Raw genomic sequence first — 21261 nt, forward strand, 5'->3', positions numbered from 1 at the left:
AACCATAACATTGGCAGGAGGACTCAGAGGCATGTACTGTAATTGTAGCTACTTTTAACCTTTTTTTAAAAAAACTGACTATAAATCAAGTTGGTGTCACTTTAATGAGAGATTGACCTTAATTGTATAAATCAGAAATTTTGGCTTTTGAGGTACCTGCAAGCTGTTTCTTAGAAGTGGGGCTGGATGGTGTACAAAATAGATCATTCATACCCTGCGAGATGTAAGCTAACTACTAAATCTATGCAAATGCAATATGTTATTCCAACAGTAAAACTGAGAGTGTAGTTTTAACAACTACAATCTCTCCTTATTATATAGTAAGAAAGACTTTTTTCATAATTTATTATAAGAGATACAGTAAAAAACTGATTATTCAACAGTCTCTAGAGATATCTGAACCTTCCCACAATAAGGGGAGATACCCATCAGGCTTCAAAGTCTGTCTTTAGAGTAGTGAAACGCTGAGCATGGACTTCAAAACCTTCTCAGTAATCTCCTTCACAACCAGATGGTTCTGCTGAACTGAGGTGCTCAACAGCTCCAGTTCTGAAAAAGCTTAGGAGCTCTATAGAACTGGAACATCAGCAACCCTCAGGGAGAAAGAGATCATATCCAACCTTCATATAAAAAGAATCCCAGTTAACTGGGATTCAACTAATTAAGGTTAGACTGTACTGGTCCCTGAAATAAGGATTTGTGGCTAAATGGCAAGGAACACTGCAGTAGGCACTCTTTCTTTGACCAAGGTAATCTTAGTCCTGAGATCACTTCTAAATAATGTCATTACTATTGATGTAGCTATACTTGATATGGTTTTATAGAATCTGTCTAACTCCTCCTCATGATTTAGGTAATCAATTTAGGAAATGTTTCAGGTTAAAATATCTATTTATCCTGGAAAATAGTTGGGAGGGAGGTTGGTTAGGGGAATGCTCTTACCTCTGAAAATCCTGGTGAATTTGGAAGGCGTTTTGTTTCATAAAGCTCCAGAAATTGAGCAACGCCTTCCCTCGTCAAAGTTTTGTTTTCACTCTCAAACATCCTTTTGTAAATGCACATATGCCATGATGGGTGAAACAACCAACAACCTGGTACAAAAATGACAACTTTGACTGGTGTGTCAAATGATAGTGACATCAGCACATAATCTGTCTAGTAGTAAATTTTAAAGAAGTGTGTCAAACTAAAGCGTAAAAAATATTGAAGGTATCATGACATGATGGTTAGCCATTACAAAACACTATTTAGAAAGATGTTATACAGGTAGCTGTTTATCTGGTGTCTAAAATGTGCTTTTCTCTAAAAACACAATATAAACATTTATTAACATAGCTTGAAAAACTTACTTAATGCTTTCTAGCTTAAGGACTAAAACTAATAGCAAGAGGGAAAAATACTTGTTTCTTTTTCTCCTCCAAGCCACTCTCTCTGTAATTCAAAGCAATAAACAGCTATCTACTGTACTTACTTGTGACAAACTGACAGTCAACTATCTATTTAACAGATTACAATTTAACTTACTACTCGTATTTTATTTTGGTTAGATCTTTTTTTCCTTCTTAGATTCACTCCATCATGGTGTATCTTTCCCAGTGTTGTCTATGGTATCCAGTTCCTTCCTCTCCTTTGTCTACTGCAATGTTGCCCAGACAGCCTGGCTCAGAACCACCCTCCCCAGCATGTGAGCCAGGGAAAGAGGAACTTAAAACTGGCTTCATTGGGTCATATTCCTGGCTGCTGCATTGTTCTCCTGGCATCCTAGCTGGCAATCTTACTCTCTAGCTCCCGCTGCTATCTTAAGCAAAAGCTTAAGTGGAAATGGGCCTATTTGTGAGGTGGGAAAGATGAGAATTAAAGGAATTTCATGGTGATAGAATAAGTAACTTTGCTGCAGGTACTGGTCTAAATAGCTCTGACTGTCAGCACTGAAATCAATGGCACCAGTAGGTCATGTCTCACTTCAGACAGTAGCAGGGAGAGTTGAGCCATAGTTCTCACTCTGATTTGGTACCACAGGACTCGTGAGATGATTTGTGCGAGGAGTGACGATGACTCGAGTGCTTGAGTAGCCCTTCTTGGATCTTGATTCAAGTTTTTGTTCCTTGTGAGAAGATCCTAGCGAAGATGACATCTCTTCTCCTCATGTGATCTAGGAGTCTTTGCATCCTTGTAAGCAGATGCAGAGCTTCAGGGGCACTTCTAGTCAGTATATACTCAGCTCTGCCAACTCCTGTATGGGCTAGATCAGGGGCTGGATGCATTGATTGTTCAATAAAGTAGTCCCTCAAACATAACTACTGTTATTTCTGTGACCTCTTCTTGAATGATTTGCAGATGCTACATTTCTCTCTCACATGCCCCTCTCCCCAAGAATATGAGGCATCTGATGTAAGCATTGCTCACTCGTGGGCATAACAGCCCTGCAGGAAGGACAATGCTTGAAGGCCAGGGACTTCTCAATTTCAAAGCTAATGCTGGAGGGTTTGATAAAAATATCAAAGGAAGATCCCATCCAGAATGAAAGAATAATTAAAACTAGTAAGCTATCTCCTAACACTACTCTATTTACACTAATATTTACAAGACATTAAGTGATAAACATGTGAGAGAGAGAGAGGGGACCATGGGCACCAGACACACTGGGAGCTCCAACTCCTAGCCACAGGCAATGCAGTCAGAGCATGAATAATTCTGTGGGCAAGTTAAATGACAGAAAGGTAAAGGAGGTGTCATTTGATTCATAAAAATCTATAGACTCCTCATTTCAGTGGTGTCACCCTATCTATCATGACAAGAAAGATCCGCTACTCTCCCAGCTCCAGGTCCTCCAATTGGTGGAAATTTTGCTAGTGCAATGTCATCAAAAATGGGTAGAATTGGGTATCCTTTGAAAGCCCTTTTTCCCCACAAACACAATGGTACCAAATATGACAAAATTAGAACAATTATGTAAATATATATTCAAGAAAGTGTTTAAAATCAGCTCTCTTTTATTATACTTTAGCACAAGCATATCAAAAATGCAGCCATCACAAAATTAAATTGTGGCTCTCAACTGACAGTACCAAGCTATCGGCTAACGCTCATAAAATGAGAGCAAATTCCAACATTATCAGCCTTTAACTCGACACTACACAAGATGCCAGACTGAATCACCTGTGTACGAATCCTGCCAATCATAGCAGCTAGCCCCACTGATAGCTCAGTTCATTTAACATTCCTTATGCAGCTGGAAAGCAAGAACAAATATATCTGCAGAATTGAATCAAAATGTGTCATGACACTAGAGGTGTGCCTTTAAAGGCCTGTTCAACAGGCTAGCTAAAGTAGTCAAGAGAGTGCTAAACGAGGGAAGATATGAGCAATCAGCAGGTACAAAATCAAGATGTTGAGAACAAAATTAATCAAGAAACAAAGGACATGCAGAGCAAAAATGCCTGAATTGCCTATGCGCTAATAGTAGGAGCCCAAGTAACAGAATTGGAATTGCTCATTTATGAACATAAATTTGATTTAACTGGTATTGCTGAAACCTGGTGGGATGATTCAAATAACTGGAATGTTAACATCAATAGTTATAACTGATTTAGGAAGGACTGAGTGGGCAAAAGAGGAGAAAGGGAATGGCACTCTACATTAAATATGGCTTTATCTGTCTCCGAGTCACTGATAACTCAGAAGAAAATTATCTTGAATTCTTATGGATCAATAACCGCACAGATAAAGCACAAGATGAATGATCAGACACACAGATCAAACACAATTTGTTGGGGAAAAGTCAACACACCTTTTGTAAAGGAAAATCCTGCCTCACAGATCTACAAGAATTCTTTGAGGACAGTCAACAAACATGTGGACAAAGGTGATACAATGGATATAGTGTAACTGGACTTTCAGAAAGCTTTAGACAAGGTCCCTCACTAAAGGCTCTTAAGCAAACTAAGTAGTCATGGGATAAGAGGGAAGGTCCTCTCATGGATCAGTAACTGGATAAAAGATAGGAAACAAAGGGTAGGTGTAAATGGTCAGTTTTCAGAATGGAGAGAGGTAAAATAGTGGTGTTCCCAGGGAACTGTACTGGGACCAGTCCAACTCACTATATTCATAAATGATCTGGAAAAAGGGGTAAACAGTGAGGTAGCAAAATTTGCAGACAGTACAAATTACTCAAGATAGCTAAATCCAAAGCAGACTGCAAAAAGTTACCAAGGGATCTCAGAAAGCTGGGTGACCGGGAAACAAAATGGCAGATGAAATTCAGTGTTGATATATGCAGAGTAAGGCACATTGGAAAACCTAATCCCAACTATGCATAAAACGATGGGGTCTAAATTACTGTTACCACTCAAGAAAGATCTTGGAGTCACTGTGGATAGTTCTCTGAAAACATCCACTCAATGTGTATTGGTAGTCAAGGTCAAAAAGCCAACAGAATGTTAAGAACCATTAAGAAAGGGATAAATAAAAAGACAGAAAATATCAATGCCATTACAGAAATCCATGGTACTTTGAATACAGCATGCAGTTCTGGTTGCTCCATCTCAAAAAATATATAGATTAGAATTGGAAAAGGTACAAAGAAGGGCAACAAAAATGATTAAGAGTATGAAACAGCTTCCATATGAGGAGAGATTAAAAAGACTGGGACATTTCAGTTGGGAAAAGAGATAAGTAAGTGGGATGTCACAGAGATCCATAAAAACATGAATGGTGTGAAGAAAATGAATAAGGAAGCGTTATTTACTCCTTCACATAACACAAAGACCAGGCATCACCCAATGAAATTAAAAACCAGCAGGTTTAAAGCTCAGAAAAGAAAGTACTTATTCACACAACACAGTCAATCTGTGGAACTCGCTGCTGGGGGATGTTGTGAAGGCCATGTCACAATCAATAAGCTACTGTCTCTCACTCGCAAGAAGGTCAAGTTAACTGCATACTTTGCAGAGGAAATGCTACAGCAGGCAAAAAGCTGCTCGAAGAATTTTGTCATCACATGAAATAACAAAGCTGTTACCCCACACTGTTCAGTGGAGTTTCTTCATTAAAAGGCTGACACTAAAATCATCTTGCATCAATGCCCTAGACAGAGTTGCAACAAAACTCCAGATTTTTGCACAAGACTCTACCCAAGACTTCCACAAGATTCTGTTTTTGTGCCTTCTGCTAGGGATCAGAATCGCTGTATAATCCTCAGAAGTGTGTCCCTATCACACAAAGCATTAAAAGCCACTGCACTGTCAGGTGTCCACGCCCTTTTAGGATGTGACACTACTGGAAGGCTGGCATGAAAAACCAACTTATCTTACTGGAAAGCACCTGATTCAGCCTCCGAAGACTCTCTCCTTTCCCTGAAGGTGCTCAGAATGGTTGAGACATTCATAACACGCGTTTACCATTTGAAAACTAACCTTACAACACTTGCCGAAATACAATGGTGGATGTTTTCCATGAAACTGACAAACAAAGAAAAATATTGCCACTGATTAAGGGATGTATTTATACTTGCTATCAAGAAGGCAAATCATCAAGGAATGGAACGGCTCTGGGATGATCAAGCACATCCAAAGCAAGCCTCCCCTATCAGGCATCGATAGGTCTTGGAGAACAGACTGATCACATGAGTGATATGTGAAATACCACGCGCTCCCAAATCAATCCTTCAGCTAATTAAATGCTTGTTTGCAAAGACCAGATGCTTGCCACCTTGCAAATTTATGGCCAGCAGCCTGCCCTGAATGAAGATGTATGAGCACGGCGCAAACAATATCAGTGTGACAACATGTCTAGCAGTGGTAGCCGGAGACAATACTGATGACTTTGATGAATAAATGTTTCCAGTCCTACATGTCAAGGTTAACTTCCCCAGGATGACCAAAGATCAATGTCTTTTTCATGTACACAATACATACCTGTGTTGAAGTAAAATTTAAAAAGTTGTTTTTTAAACATTTTCGTGAATATATATATCTACATAATTGTTCTAGGTTTGTCTTGTTTGGTGCTTTGTATTCGTGGGAGAAAAGGCTTTTAAATGACACGCAACTCAATCCGTTTCCGACAACACTGTACTAGCAAATTTTCCAAAAACCGGAGGACCTGAAGCTGGCAGCAAATCCACCCACCACAATGCAAAGGGTGACACCACTGAAATTATGATTCTGTAGATTTTTACGAATCAAATGACACCTCTCCTGCCTTTCTACCATTAACTTGCCCATGGAATGAGATTTTACTACCTTATGCTCCCAGATACTGTAATAAGAAGGAACTGAAGTGGTGTGATTTCACCCTTTATACCCTCAACTGGAGGCACCAAGAAGCTCATGAAAACTCTCCGACTCAAGTGAACTCCACACACAGAGCTAAGAGAAACAGACACAGGTACTCAAAGAAGAATTAGGGGTTCTTGCCACGAAATTAGATTCCATCTTACTTCGGAGCACACTGGGCCCTGTCAACGTATGTTTGGTGGACAGTCTATAAATCAATATGGAAAGCAACCCTGGATAGGACACATAGCTAGCTAAAAGATAGTTGTTTCACGTGAATGGTAAGGAAAAAACATTACCATACAAATGAAAAAAAAACAAAACAAAAACCATACACACATTGATACTTAACCATTACATTAAAATAATATCTGAAAACAAATCACCTTACCTTTTTCTGATACTGCATATTCATACAAACTGTTTAACTTTGGTAAGACTGGCTTTATAACATGTATCTGAAATTAAAAAGCAGATTTTATGTAATTAATTTAGTTCAACACAAACCAAAAAGTTATCATAGCTATACTTATGGGTTAGAATTTGCTCTCAGTCACACTAGTATAAAACTGGAATAACTTTATTTAATTTAAGAGTTACTCTGAATCAGTACCTATTGGAATTAATCCTAGGATCTGGTGCATGGTACTTAGTTAGTTTACAGGTTTCTTATTGAATTGCCTTCACTGTCATGCTGTTCTATCATACCAACCACTCACCCATTAGCAATTGACATTTTCATTCATGACTTAAAACAACTTGTAGATTTTCAATTCCATAAAATAGCACAATATATTTACTAAAATGTGAAGTTTTAGTTAGCAAGACAAGTGTAGGAGTTATTTCTCTCAGTAAAGGCTATTTGTCGATACATTTCATTTTAGACAGTGAAGAGCAGCAAATGGTTTGACTACAGGTGATGGGTAGGACCCTATCAAATTCACAGCCATGAAAAACATGTCACGGGCTATGAAACCAGACCTCCCCCATGAAATCTAGCTATTGGAGGGGTGGGAGATGGGCAGGGCTGGGAGCTCCTACCATCCACCAGGCTCCAGCTGCTAGCCCACCAGACTGGGGAGGGACGGGATTTTCTCTTCCTCTGCATGGCCACTCTCGGGGGGAGATCAGACCCACCTCTGGATACCTCCCCTTACTGCAGGAAACTCCACGGCTGCTGCTACCTCTGAAGGTTCTCAGCAGCACGGGTGAGATCAGACCCACCCCCATCTCCGGGAATCTCGTCTGGCTGCAGGAAGCTTCACAGCCCAGCTCCAAAGGCAGCACAGAAGTGAAGGTGGCAATCCCACAACCCCCCTTTATCCCCCCTGTGACCCCTCCATAACCTCGTTTTGGCTCAGGACCCCCATGGTTACAACACCATGAAATTTCAGATGTAAATATCTGAAAAGGTGAACCTGACCAATTTAAAAACCCTCTGGCTGTGAAATTGATCAAAATGAACCATGAATTTGATAAGACCCTAGTGATGGGGTGTACAGATCCCACACTACGGATAAAAGGAGCAGTGAAACAGTACTGTGCCCAGAAGGCCCCACCTCTCAGCAGCTGCCAGGCATGTTCCCTATGGAGGGTCTGCTTAAACAGGAAGCTCTGGCAGTCAGCAGCGTGGGAGAGTGACGGAGAGACGGCTGCAAGAAGGCAAATAGAGAGTAGTTGCTGAAGCAGAGCAATATATAGGGGGAAGACTGGGACTGTAAGACATGGCCAGGAGATGGAGGGTCTGACCTTTCCCCCTCTTCTCCCTGACCCGAGGGAACAAGTGGACTCTGGGAGTGAGCTGGAAAGCTACCCCTGCAGCTGGAGCTCTGTATTACTGAGACTGTGCAAGGAGAAGTCTGGGGCCATGATAAAACAGGGAAGGCTAATTAGAGTAGCAACCAGAAGGAACTGAGCCACTCCTTGCCTCTCCCCCTCTTGAACCCTAAGCGGGACCTGCTGGCGAGGGAGGACCTGTGTCCCCTCCACCCCAAACACCTGAGAAATCCCAGAGGACTCAGGGCAGGAGCTGGCAAAGTGTGCCTTGGCCACAAGACTGCCCAGAAGAGTTATCCCAAGACTGAGAGAGACAGTTTGGCTGCAGCCTGACCACTAGGCCTGCAGGCCCCAGAGCGAAGCCCACTACAGTATGGAAAAACAAATCCTCAGAACAAGACAACACAGGTGATGAGACTGAGCTGGAAGAATTGGAAGGCTGGAAACTAGCAGATAAAATAATATGACTAGACCATGGAGTGTGGGAAGGGAAGTCTTCATGTCCCAAAATGAATGAGCAAATACTACCCCACTTTGAAATGAAATAGGGCTAAAGTCAATAGGAGTCTTTTCATTGAGTCCAATGGAAATCAGGCCCGTAGTGACTTTCATCCAAGGACCTTTTAGTGGTTTAAAGTGGTGTATTAGTCTCACAAAGAGAAAAGGAGTGCCACAAGTACTCCTTTTCTCTTTGTGAGACTAATACACCACTTTAAACCACTGAAAGATCCTTGGATGAAAGTCACTACGGGCCTGATTTCCATTGGACTCAATGAAAAGACTCCTATTGACTTAGCTCACGAAAGCTTATGCTCAAATAAATGTGTTGGTCTCTAAGGTACCACAAGTACTCCTTTTCTCTTTGCGAATACAGACTAACACGGCTGCTACTCTGAAACCTGTATTAGTCTCACTTTTCAGATGCGAAACTGAATGCAATAACGAAAGCTGATTTTCATCTTCAGCTAAGTGACTTACCCACAGTCTTTCAGCAAACTGAAACTTAGGTCTCCCAACTGCAATCCCCTGCTCTACCCACTAGATTGATTGTTGTCTCAAAGAAATTGAGAGTGGGTTTCTAACGCCAAAAAAATTCCATCACACTAACTTATAAAAGCTACACGTTAAACGTTTTGCATGTGAAAGCCAAAAACTCTAAGGCAAAAAGCTTATAAAGCTGTAACAGGCTATTTAAACATGCTTGTTAAAGCAAGATTACTAGTTTGTGATATTTGAACAAAATGTGTGATCGACAATACTGTTCACCATGTGCACATATAATCAAAAATACTCGACATGTTAAAACAAACGAAGTACACTTACCTGATTTCCTTCCAGAGTCTCCATTATTAAAATGTAATTTTCCCAAAATTGCAAAAGTTTGTCATTCTTCTCCACAGACCACCAGAAAAGACTTGATTCTAATTGAAAATATTAAATTGTTTAAATTACAAAGTTATTTCTGCTCCTATCCTTCAAGCAAAAAGTGATAAAATGTCATCTCCAGCATGAGTTATCACCAAGAAGTGATAACACAGCACTTGATCCTATAGTCTTGTCACGTACACAACTCCTACTGAAATCAACAGTTTTGCCTCAACAAGGGCTGAAAAAAATCTAACTTTGTAATCTACTGAATTTTAACAGCAATTTCCCATGTGGCTGAAGTGAAAATATATGAACATGCACGTATTTTTCTGATAAACCCATTTAAGACTAGATAGAAAAATGTGACAGTGCTAATCACCTGTCAGCATTTGCTATCCTTTCCAGATCTCATCACTTGTTTTTCCAATAACAGTAACTCATATTTTGTTACCTGCTGTATAAATAGTAAACAGACATGAAAGTAAAACTTCTCTGAATCTGCTTGAGAAATTGAGTGTTTTATCACTTTGTGGGGATGTTCGATTGCAGATTTTATTTTTTAATTAATATTTTGCACTCACTTAAGTAACTTGCCCACAATCACACAGGAAGGCAAAGAAAACAGAACCATGTTATACTCATGCCATGTGCTTTTAATGACAGTGCAACAATCTTTAGAGTTTCAAATATTCTGAGACATTAAATATTTGAAAGTGTAAAGGGAGAATCTTGCTCCTACCTCTTGAACACCAAGCCCTAAATTATGCCTCTCTGAGTGGGTGCAGCATAAGCAGGGCCAGCAACCCTTCCCCGTGCCATTTCAAGCCAGCCCTCAATGGCCAGGCTTCCATCACTGGGGAATAGAAGGGGGAACCAGTTGGTACAATTGGCAACCCTAGCAGCCCTACAGAGCATGTTTCAAGTTGCACTCTTCCCAGTGATCCCCCAGACTTCTGAGTTAAGTCTTCCATAATAGTCCACAAGACTGACTAGTCATCATGTGAAGAGTGTGGGCATAGAAAGTATTCTGCAAAATGAACGATCGCTTGAGAGGCTACAAAGTGGGTCAAAATTTGGAATGCACTTTTGTCCACCTCCAGCTTTACTTAAGCCTCAGTCAGAGGTTCATTAGAAAGGTGCTTAGTTTCCTTAGCTATTTAGGGAGGGCCCAGGGCTTGTTGGTGCTGATTTTTACCAAGTCTGAAATGAGGTTGTAACATGGTGGACTCCATGAACTGTTTGTTTCCGTACTTTATGGTCAACACATGCTTCTGAGCCATGTAACTGCAGAGTTTCAACTCAGCTCATAAGCTCATAACAAATGCCAGGGTGTAAGCAGATCCTAACACCATTTTTGTGCGTGTACCAGTTAACCAAATTTGCCTATCTTCCTACCTCCCAATGCCCAGTACAAGAGGACAGAAATACAATTATCTCCCCGACACCAACAACTCTGCAGGGTACCTATGAAACAACTATCATCTCGGTACCCAAGCACTGGCAGAACAGCCTGGCTGTGCAGATCGCCCCACAATGCGGCAAGGCACACACGGCCGCGCAGGGTGGCAGGCCGAGGCCCGGCTAAGCTGTGCGAGTCGCTGCTGTGTGGATGAGCCGCGCGGGGTTAGCTAGGGCAGTCGGGTGGGGCTATGTACCGTCTCCACTGTCCGGGGGGCAGGTGCAGTCCGTGCGCAGCTGATCGGACACCTCCACCGCTCGCTTCAGCAGGTAGCGGGCTCGTTTCCGGCACAGCCCGTCCCCGTCGGTGAGTCCCTTCTGCATCACTCGCCAGAAGCCCCCGCAGAGCCGGGCGTCCCGAGCTGGGCCCTCCCCGCCACCATCCCCCTCCAGGCCGGGGAACAGCAGGTCCGCCAGGGCGGTCAGGGCCAGCAGGGTCCGGCTCACCCGGAGGGCGGCAGCGCCCCCCTGCGCCCCGCGCCCCGGCGGCAGCAGCAGCCCCTCCCAGACCCGCCCCAGGGCGGCGCGGTTCCTGCTCAGCGCCGGCAGCAGCCGCCCGGCCACCAGCGCTGCCGCCACCTCCTCCCCGGCGTCGCGCCCGCCCGCCCGCACCAGCGCCAGCGCCGCGTCCACCGCCCGCTCCAGCAAGGCCGGCTCCTGCAGCTCGGGGGCCACGGCCACCAGCGCCTCCACCGCCGCCTCGGCGCCCAGCCCGGCCCCCGGCGGCTCGGCCCGCAGCGCCGCCAGCGCCTCCCCGGCCAGCCGCGCCGCCAGCGGGGCCCCGCAGAGCCGGGCGCAGAGCCGCAGCGCCCCGCAGGCGGCTCTCACCAGGCGGCGCCGCTCCGGGTCGTCCGCTCCCCCGCCGCCGCCGCGCAGCAGGGGCCAGCAGCGCCCCAGCGCCACCTCCCCGGCCGCCCGCCGCAGCGCCTCCCCCCCGGCCCCGCCGGCCTCCAGCCACTGCAGCAGGAAGCGGAGGGTCTCCACGCGCTCCACGGAGAGCGGGGCGGGCCCATCGCCGCCGCACACCGCCCGCAGCAGCGCGCAGGGGTCCGGGCTGCGCGCGAGGCCCAGCAGCGCGTCCGCCAGCACCAGCTCCATGGGGAGGTGGGGGGCAGGGGGGCTCCGCGAGGGGAAGGGGGCGCGCGCGAGAGTTAGACCGGCCGCGCGACCCTGCGGTCACCGCCCCCGCTGCCCCGCCCCTTTTCCCCCAGCAGCCTGTGCGCTACCGTGGGGCGCCCAATGGTCTCCGAAGGCGGGGACGTCTCCCCCCCCAGTGTGGGAAGAGCCGAGGTGGAACCCCAGCTTCACAGCCCCTCTCTTAGCCCAAGCCTGGGCCGTTCCCTTTGCTGCAGGCCATGTCCTTGTTATTGCGGTGATTGCTGCCTGTCTGCTCCGACGGTTCTGCTCGGATCGCGGTAACGTGGGTGACTTCGCCAGCAGTCAGCTGATGTTAACCCAAACTGGAGAAGGATTGTGGGCAAAATTACATGGCCTGGGACGTTATTATGCCTCCCTGCGACCCTCATTTCATGCAGTTTCCAAAAAATACACTGAGTTGAGGTGCTGCCCTAGATTGGTGAAGTGGGAATAGTTCAAAAGGGATTACAACATTCAGAAGGAAAAAAGTGAAACATTGATGGTGTTTTGGGTTCAACAGAAACTTGTCCTCTCATGAAAAGGTATTTACACGCACACACACATGCTGTTTGCACAGATTCCTCTCCCCCATTCACATGAGAAGGGGCCTCAGATGCCTCTGTAGACACCATCCTTCCCCCCTTGAGGCTTCTCTGCATATCTGAGATACCCAAGAGGGTGGGGGAGTGCATGTCATCTCCCCATCCAGCCCTAGTGTGGATGGCATTAAGGTACTCTGGATTCCTGCTGGAGGAAGGGCAAACTTCACCACTCTTCTCAGCAGGACTTAGTGGAAAAGATTGGGGAAGAGATCTCAGTGTAGGGGAGTCCTCCAGGAGATTTCCCATCAGAACCCTGTCCTACAGTAACATGGATCCTAATTACAGTACATGCTGAAATCCACAGATGTGCCCAAATATACTAGATGCCTCTCCTTGGTTTTCCCAGTGCTGCTATGCAACAAGTAGCAACCCCTACTGTTTGCACATTAATTGCCTTATGGGGCAGCCTTTGCAGTGAGAAAAATACAAGGAAAGAGGGAATTGGGTACTGTGGCTGATGTTCACGTAAAGATCCAAAGTATGTGGCCATATGCATTGCAGAAGGTTACTTGAAGTTGGGTAGGACAGGGGAAAGAAAAATACAAAACAACAGAAAATGATTGCATATCAAGCCACAGAAAAGAAAAGATAGTAATAGATGTTGCCTACAATCTTGTGACTGAGCTTTTGTGAGGAAGAGAAATGAAAGAAAAACAGTGCAAGCCAGGATAAAGGATAAGCTCTAGAATACTTGTAGTTCTTCCACATGTCCATGCTATCCTGAATGCATCCAGTCTTGTGAACCAAGAAATTAGTCCAACCTGAATCACAAAGTTCAGATCCAAATCCACACTTCTCCAAAGTTTGAGGCTGTTCAGATTAGATGTTCAAGCCCAATCTCTGGATGCCTGTAATGGAAAACTTGATTCCACAGGTTTTATGCTTCTCTCAGCAGGTGGTGCTGTTGTCATTGACATTTGTTTTTCCACTTTTTTCAGCTGTTTTGAATAAAAAAACATGCAGCAAAAAGCAAATGTGTGGAAAGAAGAGTGAATATGATTGTATTAAAATGAGGAGTGCAGGGGAATGAGTGTTGATGTACAGAAAACAAAAAGGCATTTCAGAGAGAAAAGTCCTGAGATGAAATATTCATGGTATGTTTGCATGGAGAAAGGCAGACGAGAAATTATGGGAAGTAAAGGGACAATACAGAATAAGGCCCAAATTTTCAAAACTAACCCCAGGTTTTTAGGTGCCCAACCTGAAGTACTTGGGTGCTTAACACCTGCAGCTCCTCATTGACTTCAATTGGACCTGTAGATGTTCAGCTCCTCTGAAAATCAGGCCCAGTGTGTCTCATGTCAGGCATCCAAAAACTGAGACACCCAGTTTGAACATTTTGTTCTTAAATATCTGAAGAAAATACAATCAGGCTGAGACTGGTGATTAGCAGCAGTGAATGAAGAAATCAAACTGATCAAGATCTGGCACTCCTGCACTGCACCATTGATTGCTTGTTCATGTTTCAGATATTACCACAGCTTGATTGCATCTTCATTTTTCAGATATTACTAGAGCTGATAGTGCCTAGCTTCCTTTCTTTGTCTAACTATATGCATGAAATATACACAAAGAGGAGTGCTCCTGGAAACCGCACTGATGCTGTTTTCACATAACAGAGTCCATAAGTAATGCTTTCTTCCATCTCTTTCTACCACTGGCTAGGAGACTCTATCCCTGTGACCCCAGGAGACCTTCTATGCCACGCTGTTGGAATTATTAATAATATTTGAAATTATTAATATGGGAAATCACCATACACTAATTTAACCATAAATTCCTTTATTAAATCCAAAGCCAAATGGTATTTATACAATTGCTCTAAACATACCTAAAAATCCTTAATAATAAGCAATTTACTACATCCCAACAGTAACAAAACATTTATAAACATTTGATCAAGATACTTACAAACAGGCTAAACCCAGGCATGCTTAGACCAATATTGGTTGGCTTCAGCGTGGTCTGGCAGGTATTAACAATGAACCCTTTAAGAGTTTACTTTTTATGCCTTTTAACAAACAAGGTATGTCATTGCCAATTACTGACTTCATCTAAAACCTATTTGGAGACAGTTTGCCCTTAATTCAGATGAGATTTATGACCTTTCTTCCCAGGGCTTTTCCCTCCCTCCTTCTTACTTCCCAACAGGTTTTCCTTTGCAGTTGAGTTCACATAGCTTTTAATACTGGTGTGTGGGTTGGGAAGGACCATGTTGGCTCATTTTAAGACAGATTCTCTTTGTGTTATTTAAAACCATCTGCAGTCATCCCTATTGGTCAGAGGCCATCTTTTTAGAAACTTCCTCTTATCTCATTAGTTATTCTTTAAACCAGACAGCCTCACAACTTCATTTCTTCTGGCCTTATAACTTACTGTTTTCAAGGCCTTCGTTCTTGCTCGTCAGGGCCTTTCTTTACAACATATATTCTTAACCAAACTTAAGCTAACTCTAATTCTTTAATTTTATATTTATTCTACACACACTCATTGCCAGAACACACTGTTGTTATAATCTACATCTCAAAGGTGTCATATAAGGTATCATATGTAAACTGGTGACTTGCTGCTCCTGCAAAACACTGCATGATGTATGTATGGGGTATGCACAAAGAGTTATACATGTGTCCTGCAAATATGTTCTCAAAATTTGTTTGGGAGGCAGCACATGAACCCAACCTGCCCAGTCAAAGGAATGTGTATTTACCTCTCTGACTAGCTTAGTTACAGACAGAGGACAATGTAAGTGCCTTTACCTATAAGGTAAATAAAGCCATCATGCTAAACAAGCAGGGGAATTGACCATTTACCAATCACCCCAGGGGACAGAATCTGCAGCCTAGGAAGCCTCCTGGCTCTTGAGGCAGAGACAGTGGATTTTGAGTAATATAAGTGGAGCAAAAAGACCTTTTAGTTATGCATCACTGAGGGGGACAAAGGGTGCAGCACCCTTCAAGCCTGTGAAAGTTGGATCCCCTAGTCTGGAGGGCTAGGGATGCTGGTAACTGGATGTAATTAAGAAAACTGCTTAGGCAAAGATTGTAACTTGCTAAAATTAAGTTTGAGGGCTTGGCTACACTTGTGACTTACAGCACAATAAAGAGGCCCGGGCGCACTAGCTCACTACCCGTCCACACTGGCAAGGCATGTAGAGCGCTCTGACTCCGCAGCTACAGCGCTGCTGGTACTCCACCTCGGTGAGTGGAATAACATTTGCTGCACCCCTGCTGGAGCGCCGTGGCGCCAGTGTGAACGAGGTGTTGCATTACTGCACTCTGATCAGCCTCCGGAAACGTCCTATAATCCCCTTAAGTCAAGTGGTCACTCTTGTCATTGTTTTTGAATCACTGCAGGAATGAGGATATGCCCTTTGAAAGCTCCGTTTCTGACAGCCGGCTGCTTCTCTGCTCTGAGACAAAGCAACCATTAGTGCGGAATGCTGTGTGTGAGAGAGAGAGGCTGGGGGGTGGAGGTGGCCTGCTGCTCTCTGAACTTACAAGACAGCATGCTGACATGCTCTCAGCCCCCAAAAAACCCACTCTCTCTCCCCACACATACACACAACACACTCCCTGTCACACTCCACCCCCCCCATTTGAAAAGCACATTGCAGTCACTTGCATGCAGGGATAGCTGCCCACAATGCACCGCTCCCAGTGCCGCTGCAAGTGCCGCAAATGTGGCCACGCCAGTGAGCTTGAAGCTGTCAGTGTGGACAGACTGCAGCGCTTTCCCTACTGTGCTCTCTGAAGGCTGGTTTAACTCAAAGCACTCCACATCTGCAAGTGTAGCCGTGCCCTCAGTCACTAGAAAGCATTTTGTTTTGTTTTATTTTTAACCATACTTGTCTCTTTTATGCTTGCTTAGTATCATTTAAAATCTGTGTTCTTCGTTAATAAACTTATTCTTGTATTCTTACAAAACCATCCCAGTGCTGTGTGTTAAAGTGAAGTGTGGTCCTCAGCTAACCAATAACTTTGCTCCTCTGGCACAATGTCGCTTTCTATAAAGTTAAAACTCATCTGTGTGGGAGACGGAACCTTCTCAGAGGCTGGGCCAATGAATTCCCACAGCAACTAAAGACCATCACAAACCTCATCCCCTTCTGCTCTGAGTGTAAAGCACATTTCCTTGACATTGCCTTCTCTAACATAAACTTATAGCAACATTCCACACATGTAGCTACACATTATTCATTTTTTAAAATTCCAAAACAAAACACTTCCACGCACACACTTCTCCCCCAGAGAAAGGATGAGAGAAAAAACACGTGACAGATGTGTAGTCACATTGTTTAATGCACTATTGGAAGGCACTCAGATACTACAGTGATGAGCATAATATAAGTACCTGCACAGAACAGAATATACTTGGAAAATTACAAAATGCAAAATAAAAAGAGCCCCCACAAAAAACTCAAAATACCTGTAATATCCTAGTTATCACTTTGCAATGCAGCATTACTGAGACACCCACATTTGAATCACAGGCTCAAAGGCTAATGCTTCTTTGGTGAGCAAGGCTGGGAGCACTGCAGAAGTAGCTACATTCAACAGAAGCACCTGTTAGGATATTCTAGGAAGTTGATGATAATATAATATGTAAAGAAGGTTGTTCAAGATCTCGAAGGGGCACTGCTTTGTGGTATTTCGTACTCCCCTTGACAACACATTACATAAATATTGGTAAATATGTATAGAGTGAAGGCCAATTCTTTTTTAAAGAATAAGTGTAATATTGCTGCTATTTCCAACAATAAAAGAGCCTGCACAATATGCACTATTAATCTGAACAGGCAGGTTTCTTTTGCTGGTTAATTCAATTAACAGTTCTCAAAACCTGAAGGCAATCCAGGTAATAAACTTTCTGCTCCTTCATCAGTTTAAAATAAAAATTAATCTACTTATTCACTTAGACCAAGAATTTTAACATCATCCAGAGTTTGATGCAAAATCTGTTCTCACTTGCGTCAGTGTAACTGAGTGGAAAATTTGTCCCTTTGTGTTTAAAGCAAAGCCGGAGTCCAACTGCTCTATTGCTGTCAAAAATCTTTCATTCTGCAGCTGAGAATCTAAATGGGTGGTTGGAAAATAGTGTTGTGTCTGACTTGGGCATTCCTAATGAATGAAAAGTTGCAAAGCTATAGTAGGTGGTATGTCACTGTGATCTGTAGAGGTGGAATTAAGCTGGTAAAGCTCTAGTTAGAGTGAGTGCAGTACAGTGGTCTGCAACAGCTATGTTCGGATGAAGAATTAGACTTAATCCTTCACCATCTGTCTTTATTTTGCAAACCTGAGTGGAGACCACAGACAGCTCCACAAATCATGTTTTATCCCTTTCATGTGACTGAAGAGCATTTACCAGACAGTATGTAGAGGAACTATTATGTTCACCAGTAACAGTCTGCTTTCCCATTTATTAACCTGGATCACCTTCTTTGTAGGAATTTCCACTTAAAACTAGATAGGCTACAACATTAACTTTTAAACATTTATACGCACTTAGACTCAGAGCCAAATTATTATGGTGAAGCTTAAATGGATGTCACCATTGGTTCACTAGGAAAGCGATAATGTTGTTAAGATGTGCATAGTCTAGATTTCTTTAGCTTTCAGCACTGAGAAGCTTATCTGAATTAGGCAGAAATATGATAATGGAGAACACAACTCTGAATGCCATCACTCTCCTTCTCATAAAATCACCCTTCTTCATATAGGTCACCATGCATCAAATCATTTAAACATGTGCTTAGAGTTAAGCACATGCTTATGTGGTTTGCTGAATCGGGGATATAGAGTACAAGGAATCTACTGTCAATAAATTGGAAAGTAACTGTTCATAGTGAAGAAAGCACTATATTATTTCAGGGCATTATACTGTGCCAACTGCAATCCCTATTACAGTGACATTAATGGGAGCATAGCTTGAATAAAGATTGGGGATTTGGCCCATGGACTATAATAAAGTTATTATTGGGGATTTGGCCCATGGACTAAAAACAGACCACAACTTCACTGCCTTACTATGGGGCCAGTCCAATTCCCATTGTCTTCAATGGGAGTTGGATCAAGCCCTCTTGGAGGTTTCCACTTCATTTTGACTCCTTGGTATTGTCTATCTGTGAACATAATATGTAGTTTTTCTTTTAAGAAGTAGGCAAAATATTTGAATTTTGAAGTTTCTTGGATTAAGAAAATAAATTACAGTTGAATAGTTTTTCGGTTACCTACTAGGCACAGGTCTTCTCTTCGGAAAGGCAGAGATAACATGCTACCTATGATAAAGTTATTTTTGACTTGGAAGACTGATGGAGACAACTAATTGACACCATATTTGTCCTATGATTGTGAACTTAGTCTGAAGTTTAGGCACTGTGGGCTCAATTCACCATTGCTGTGCACCTTGTACAGTCATTTACACCAGTCCAAAGTGAGTGCAAGGTGGGTATAAAATGTTCTTCTTCAAATGACACCTCCAATCTAGAGTTTGTCAACTACCACCTTCCATCTTTTTCAGTCATGATGAAGTTGTAAAACTTCCACTCTCCTTTGGATACCATTCTCTCTGATGATATTTCTGACATAACTGGCTCTCTTTCTTCCTCTTCCTGATTTGCTTGCACTCTTGCCTGATAATATGAGTACTGGAAGCGAGCTGTTCTGTGATCGGCGAGCTACATGTCCACAAAAAGATGTTATTCTGTACAAAAATTTTACCATTCTTATCTGGTAGTATTTACATTCACCTTGAACTGTGTAAATGACTTCCCAAGGTGCAGAGTAACACTGAATTGGGCCCTCTGTGCCAACATCTCATTGTCACTTTTTGGCTTGCACATCAAACTATAGACTTCAAAGAGTTCCCTCTTAGTTTATTTTAGTGTGAGAAGTTTCAAAATAAAGACAACATCTCATCAATTTGGTTGAGAACAGTACCCTTGAAAACATCAGCCAAGGGAAGCTCTAGTGTTTAGAAAATAGACCATAATGCAGTACGTTCTCTTTAATGAGTATGGCTAATCCTCTCAGTCTGCTCATATTCACAGCAGCACCTTCTGAGCTGAGGTTTGCCAGTTACTTTGAAAACTCCTGACTCATTCCAATATCACTTAGGGCCTCCTTAATTGAGTGCAGAATATCTTCAGCATCAGAGGAGAGCCCTTGTTTGATGTTGTAAAAGGCTTTCTTGGAGGTTACAATCTCTTCATTTTTTGTAATTTACTTTAATCATTCATGGATCAAAGAAGAGCCCCCAGATTAGCTCCCTTTTAGAAACACTCACCTCACTTATACCATCTAATTACAAAGGAAGATATTTGATTTTTTATTTTTAAACTCAGCTTCCAAGATACACCTTTAGACCTTTTCCTGTACTGTTTCACAGGATTTATTTCAACAATATTAACACCATGTTTTCCCTCTGCCCCACCCCTCATTTCTCAAACCTCTTCTATTTTAAAAATAAAATAATGCTTTGCATTTTCATAGCACCTTCCATTCAAGCTATTTCAATGCAATTTTTAAACATGAATGTATTAAGTTCAGAGCACACTTTTGAAGCAGGCATTACCCATTTTACAAATGGAGAAATTGAGTGCAGAGAAATTAAGTGATTTTCCCAAGGTCATACAGGTCAAACAAGGTCATACTTATTCCTAGTTCTGTGCTTTAGCCATCAGACTATTTTGTTTGGTTAAAAAAAATACACACAATTTGAAAGCCAAGATAACTAACTGATTTGGGGCTACCTTGATTTTTGGATGCTTAATTGGAGACACCTTAAAGGGATCATCTTTTTAGAAGCTGAGTGCTCAGAACTCTCTGAAAACCAGGCCCCTTTAAGGTGCCACAGGTTGGGCACCCAAAAATGGAAGCATCCAAAATCACTAAGCCCCTTCAAAAATCTTGGCTTCTGGTGTTTTGTTTCTTCCCACCACCCGCCTTAGTTCTCTGTTTAATCCGTCTCTTCCCTGACAGATCAGATACCTGCAATGAGTTTAACAGCAAGAAGTTTTAACAAAGTTTTCCTCTTTTCACACTTTGTCATTTTGGGCCCATTGTAAGACATGCCCATTTGTTGTGAATCTTCAAGAGCAAGCCACTAGCACTATGCTCTGGAGAGCAAGTAAGACACCCAGAGAAATAGTGGCTACCCCACACATTGTACTGGATTGTATGAAGGTTACTTAGCCCTGCGTAGTCCCTTTGCAGCCCAGCTCACAAAGTTTGAAAAACCTGTTGGAGATAGAGATGGGGATACAACAGAGGATGAGTAGATACACTCATGCTGTATTCCCAGTGGCTCTTACATACGCAATGGGCTGTCCAGCAGTCACTTCACTCCCAGTTGTTGTTCCTATATAGTTAACTCCAGATGGTTTGCTAAAGAGAGACAGTGTATATTTTTGTCTCCAACATCATTTATTACTTTGCTCCTCACTCCTTTACCTTCCTAGCACCTCATGTCTGAACACTCCCTTTTTTTAATCTCTCTTCCACCCTTGTCTCTATGCCTTTTCCATGCTCTTCCTTAGGTCTGGAACACACTGTATGAGGCAGAAAACCCAGCTCCTCGTTGGTCTGAGATCCTCAGCAGCTGCAGACACAACAGCCTGTCTTGCCAGCCTGGGTCCAATACATTTGTCA

General features: G+C 43.0%; 1 protein-coding gene across 5 annotated transcripts in view; it reads right to left on the minus strand.

Moving 5' to 3' along the window:
* TARBP1 (tRNA guanosine 2 -O-methyltransferase TARBP1) overlaps window positions 1–12076 on the minus strand; it is a 104553-nt gene extending 92477 nt beyond the window's left edge. For 2 of the 5 annotated variants that reach the window (XR_012667730.1, XR_007355724.2), the window contains exons 1-4: window positions 11075–12076; window positions 9375–9472; window positions 6667–6733; window positions 943–1091 (exon numbers count right to left, since the gene is read on the minus strand). Coding sequence is in view for 3 of the 5 variants with exons in the window: in XM_048843837.2 (XP_048699794.2) it covers window positions 943–1091; window positions 6667–6733; window positions 9375–9472; window positions 11075–11975 (1215 nt within the window). In the remaining 2 variants the exon portion in view is untranslated. The remainder of the gene's footprint in view (window positions 1–942; window positions 1092–6666; window positions 6734–9374; window positions 9473–11074) is intronic. The other 3 variants (XM_048843837.2, XM_048843836.2, XM_048843840.2) reach the window with 2 other exon arrangements.
* Between the last annotated feature and the right edge of the window lie 9185 nt (window positions 12077–21261).

This window comes from Caretta caretta, chromosome 3 (genome assembly GCF_965140235.1).
Source record: "Caretta caretta isolate rCarCar2 chromosome 3, rCarCar1.hap1, whole genome shotgun sequence".
NCBI lineage: Eukaryota > Metazoa > Chordata > Testudines > Cheloniidae > Caretta > Caretta caretta.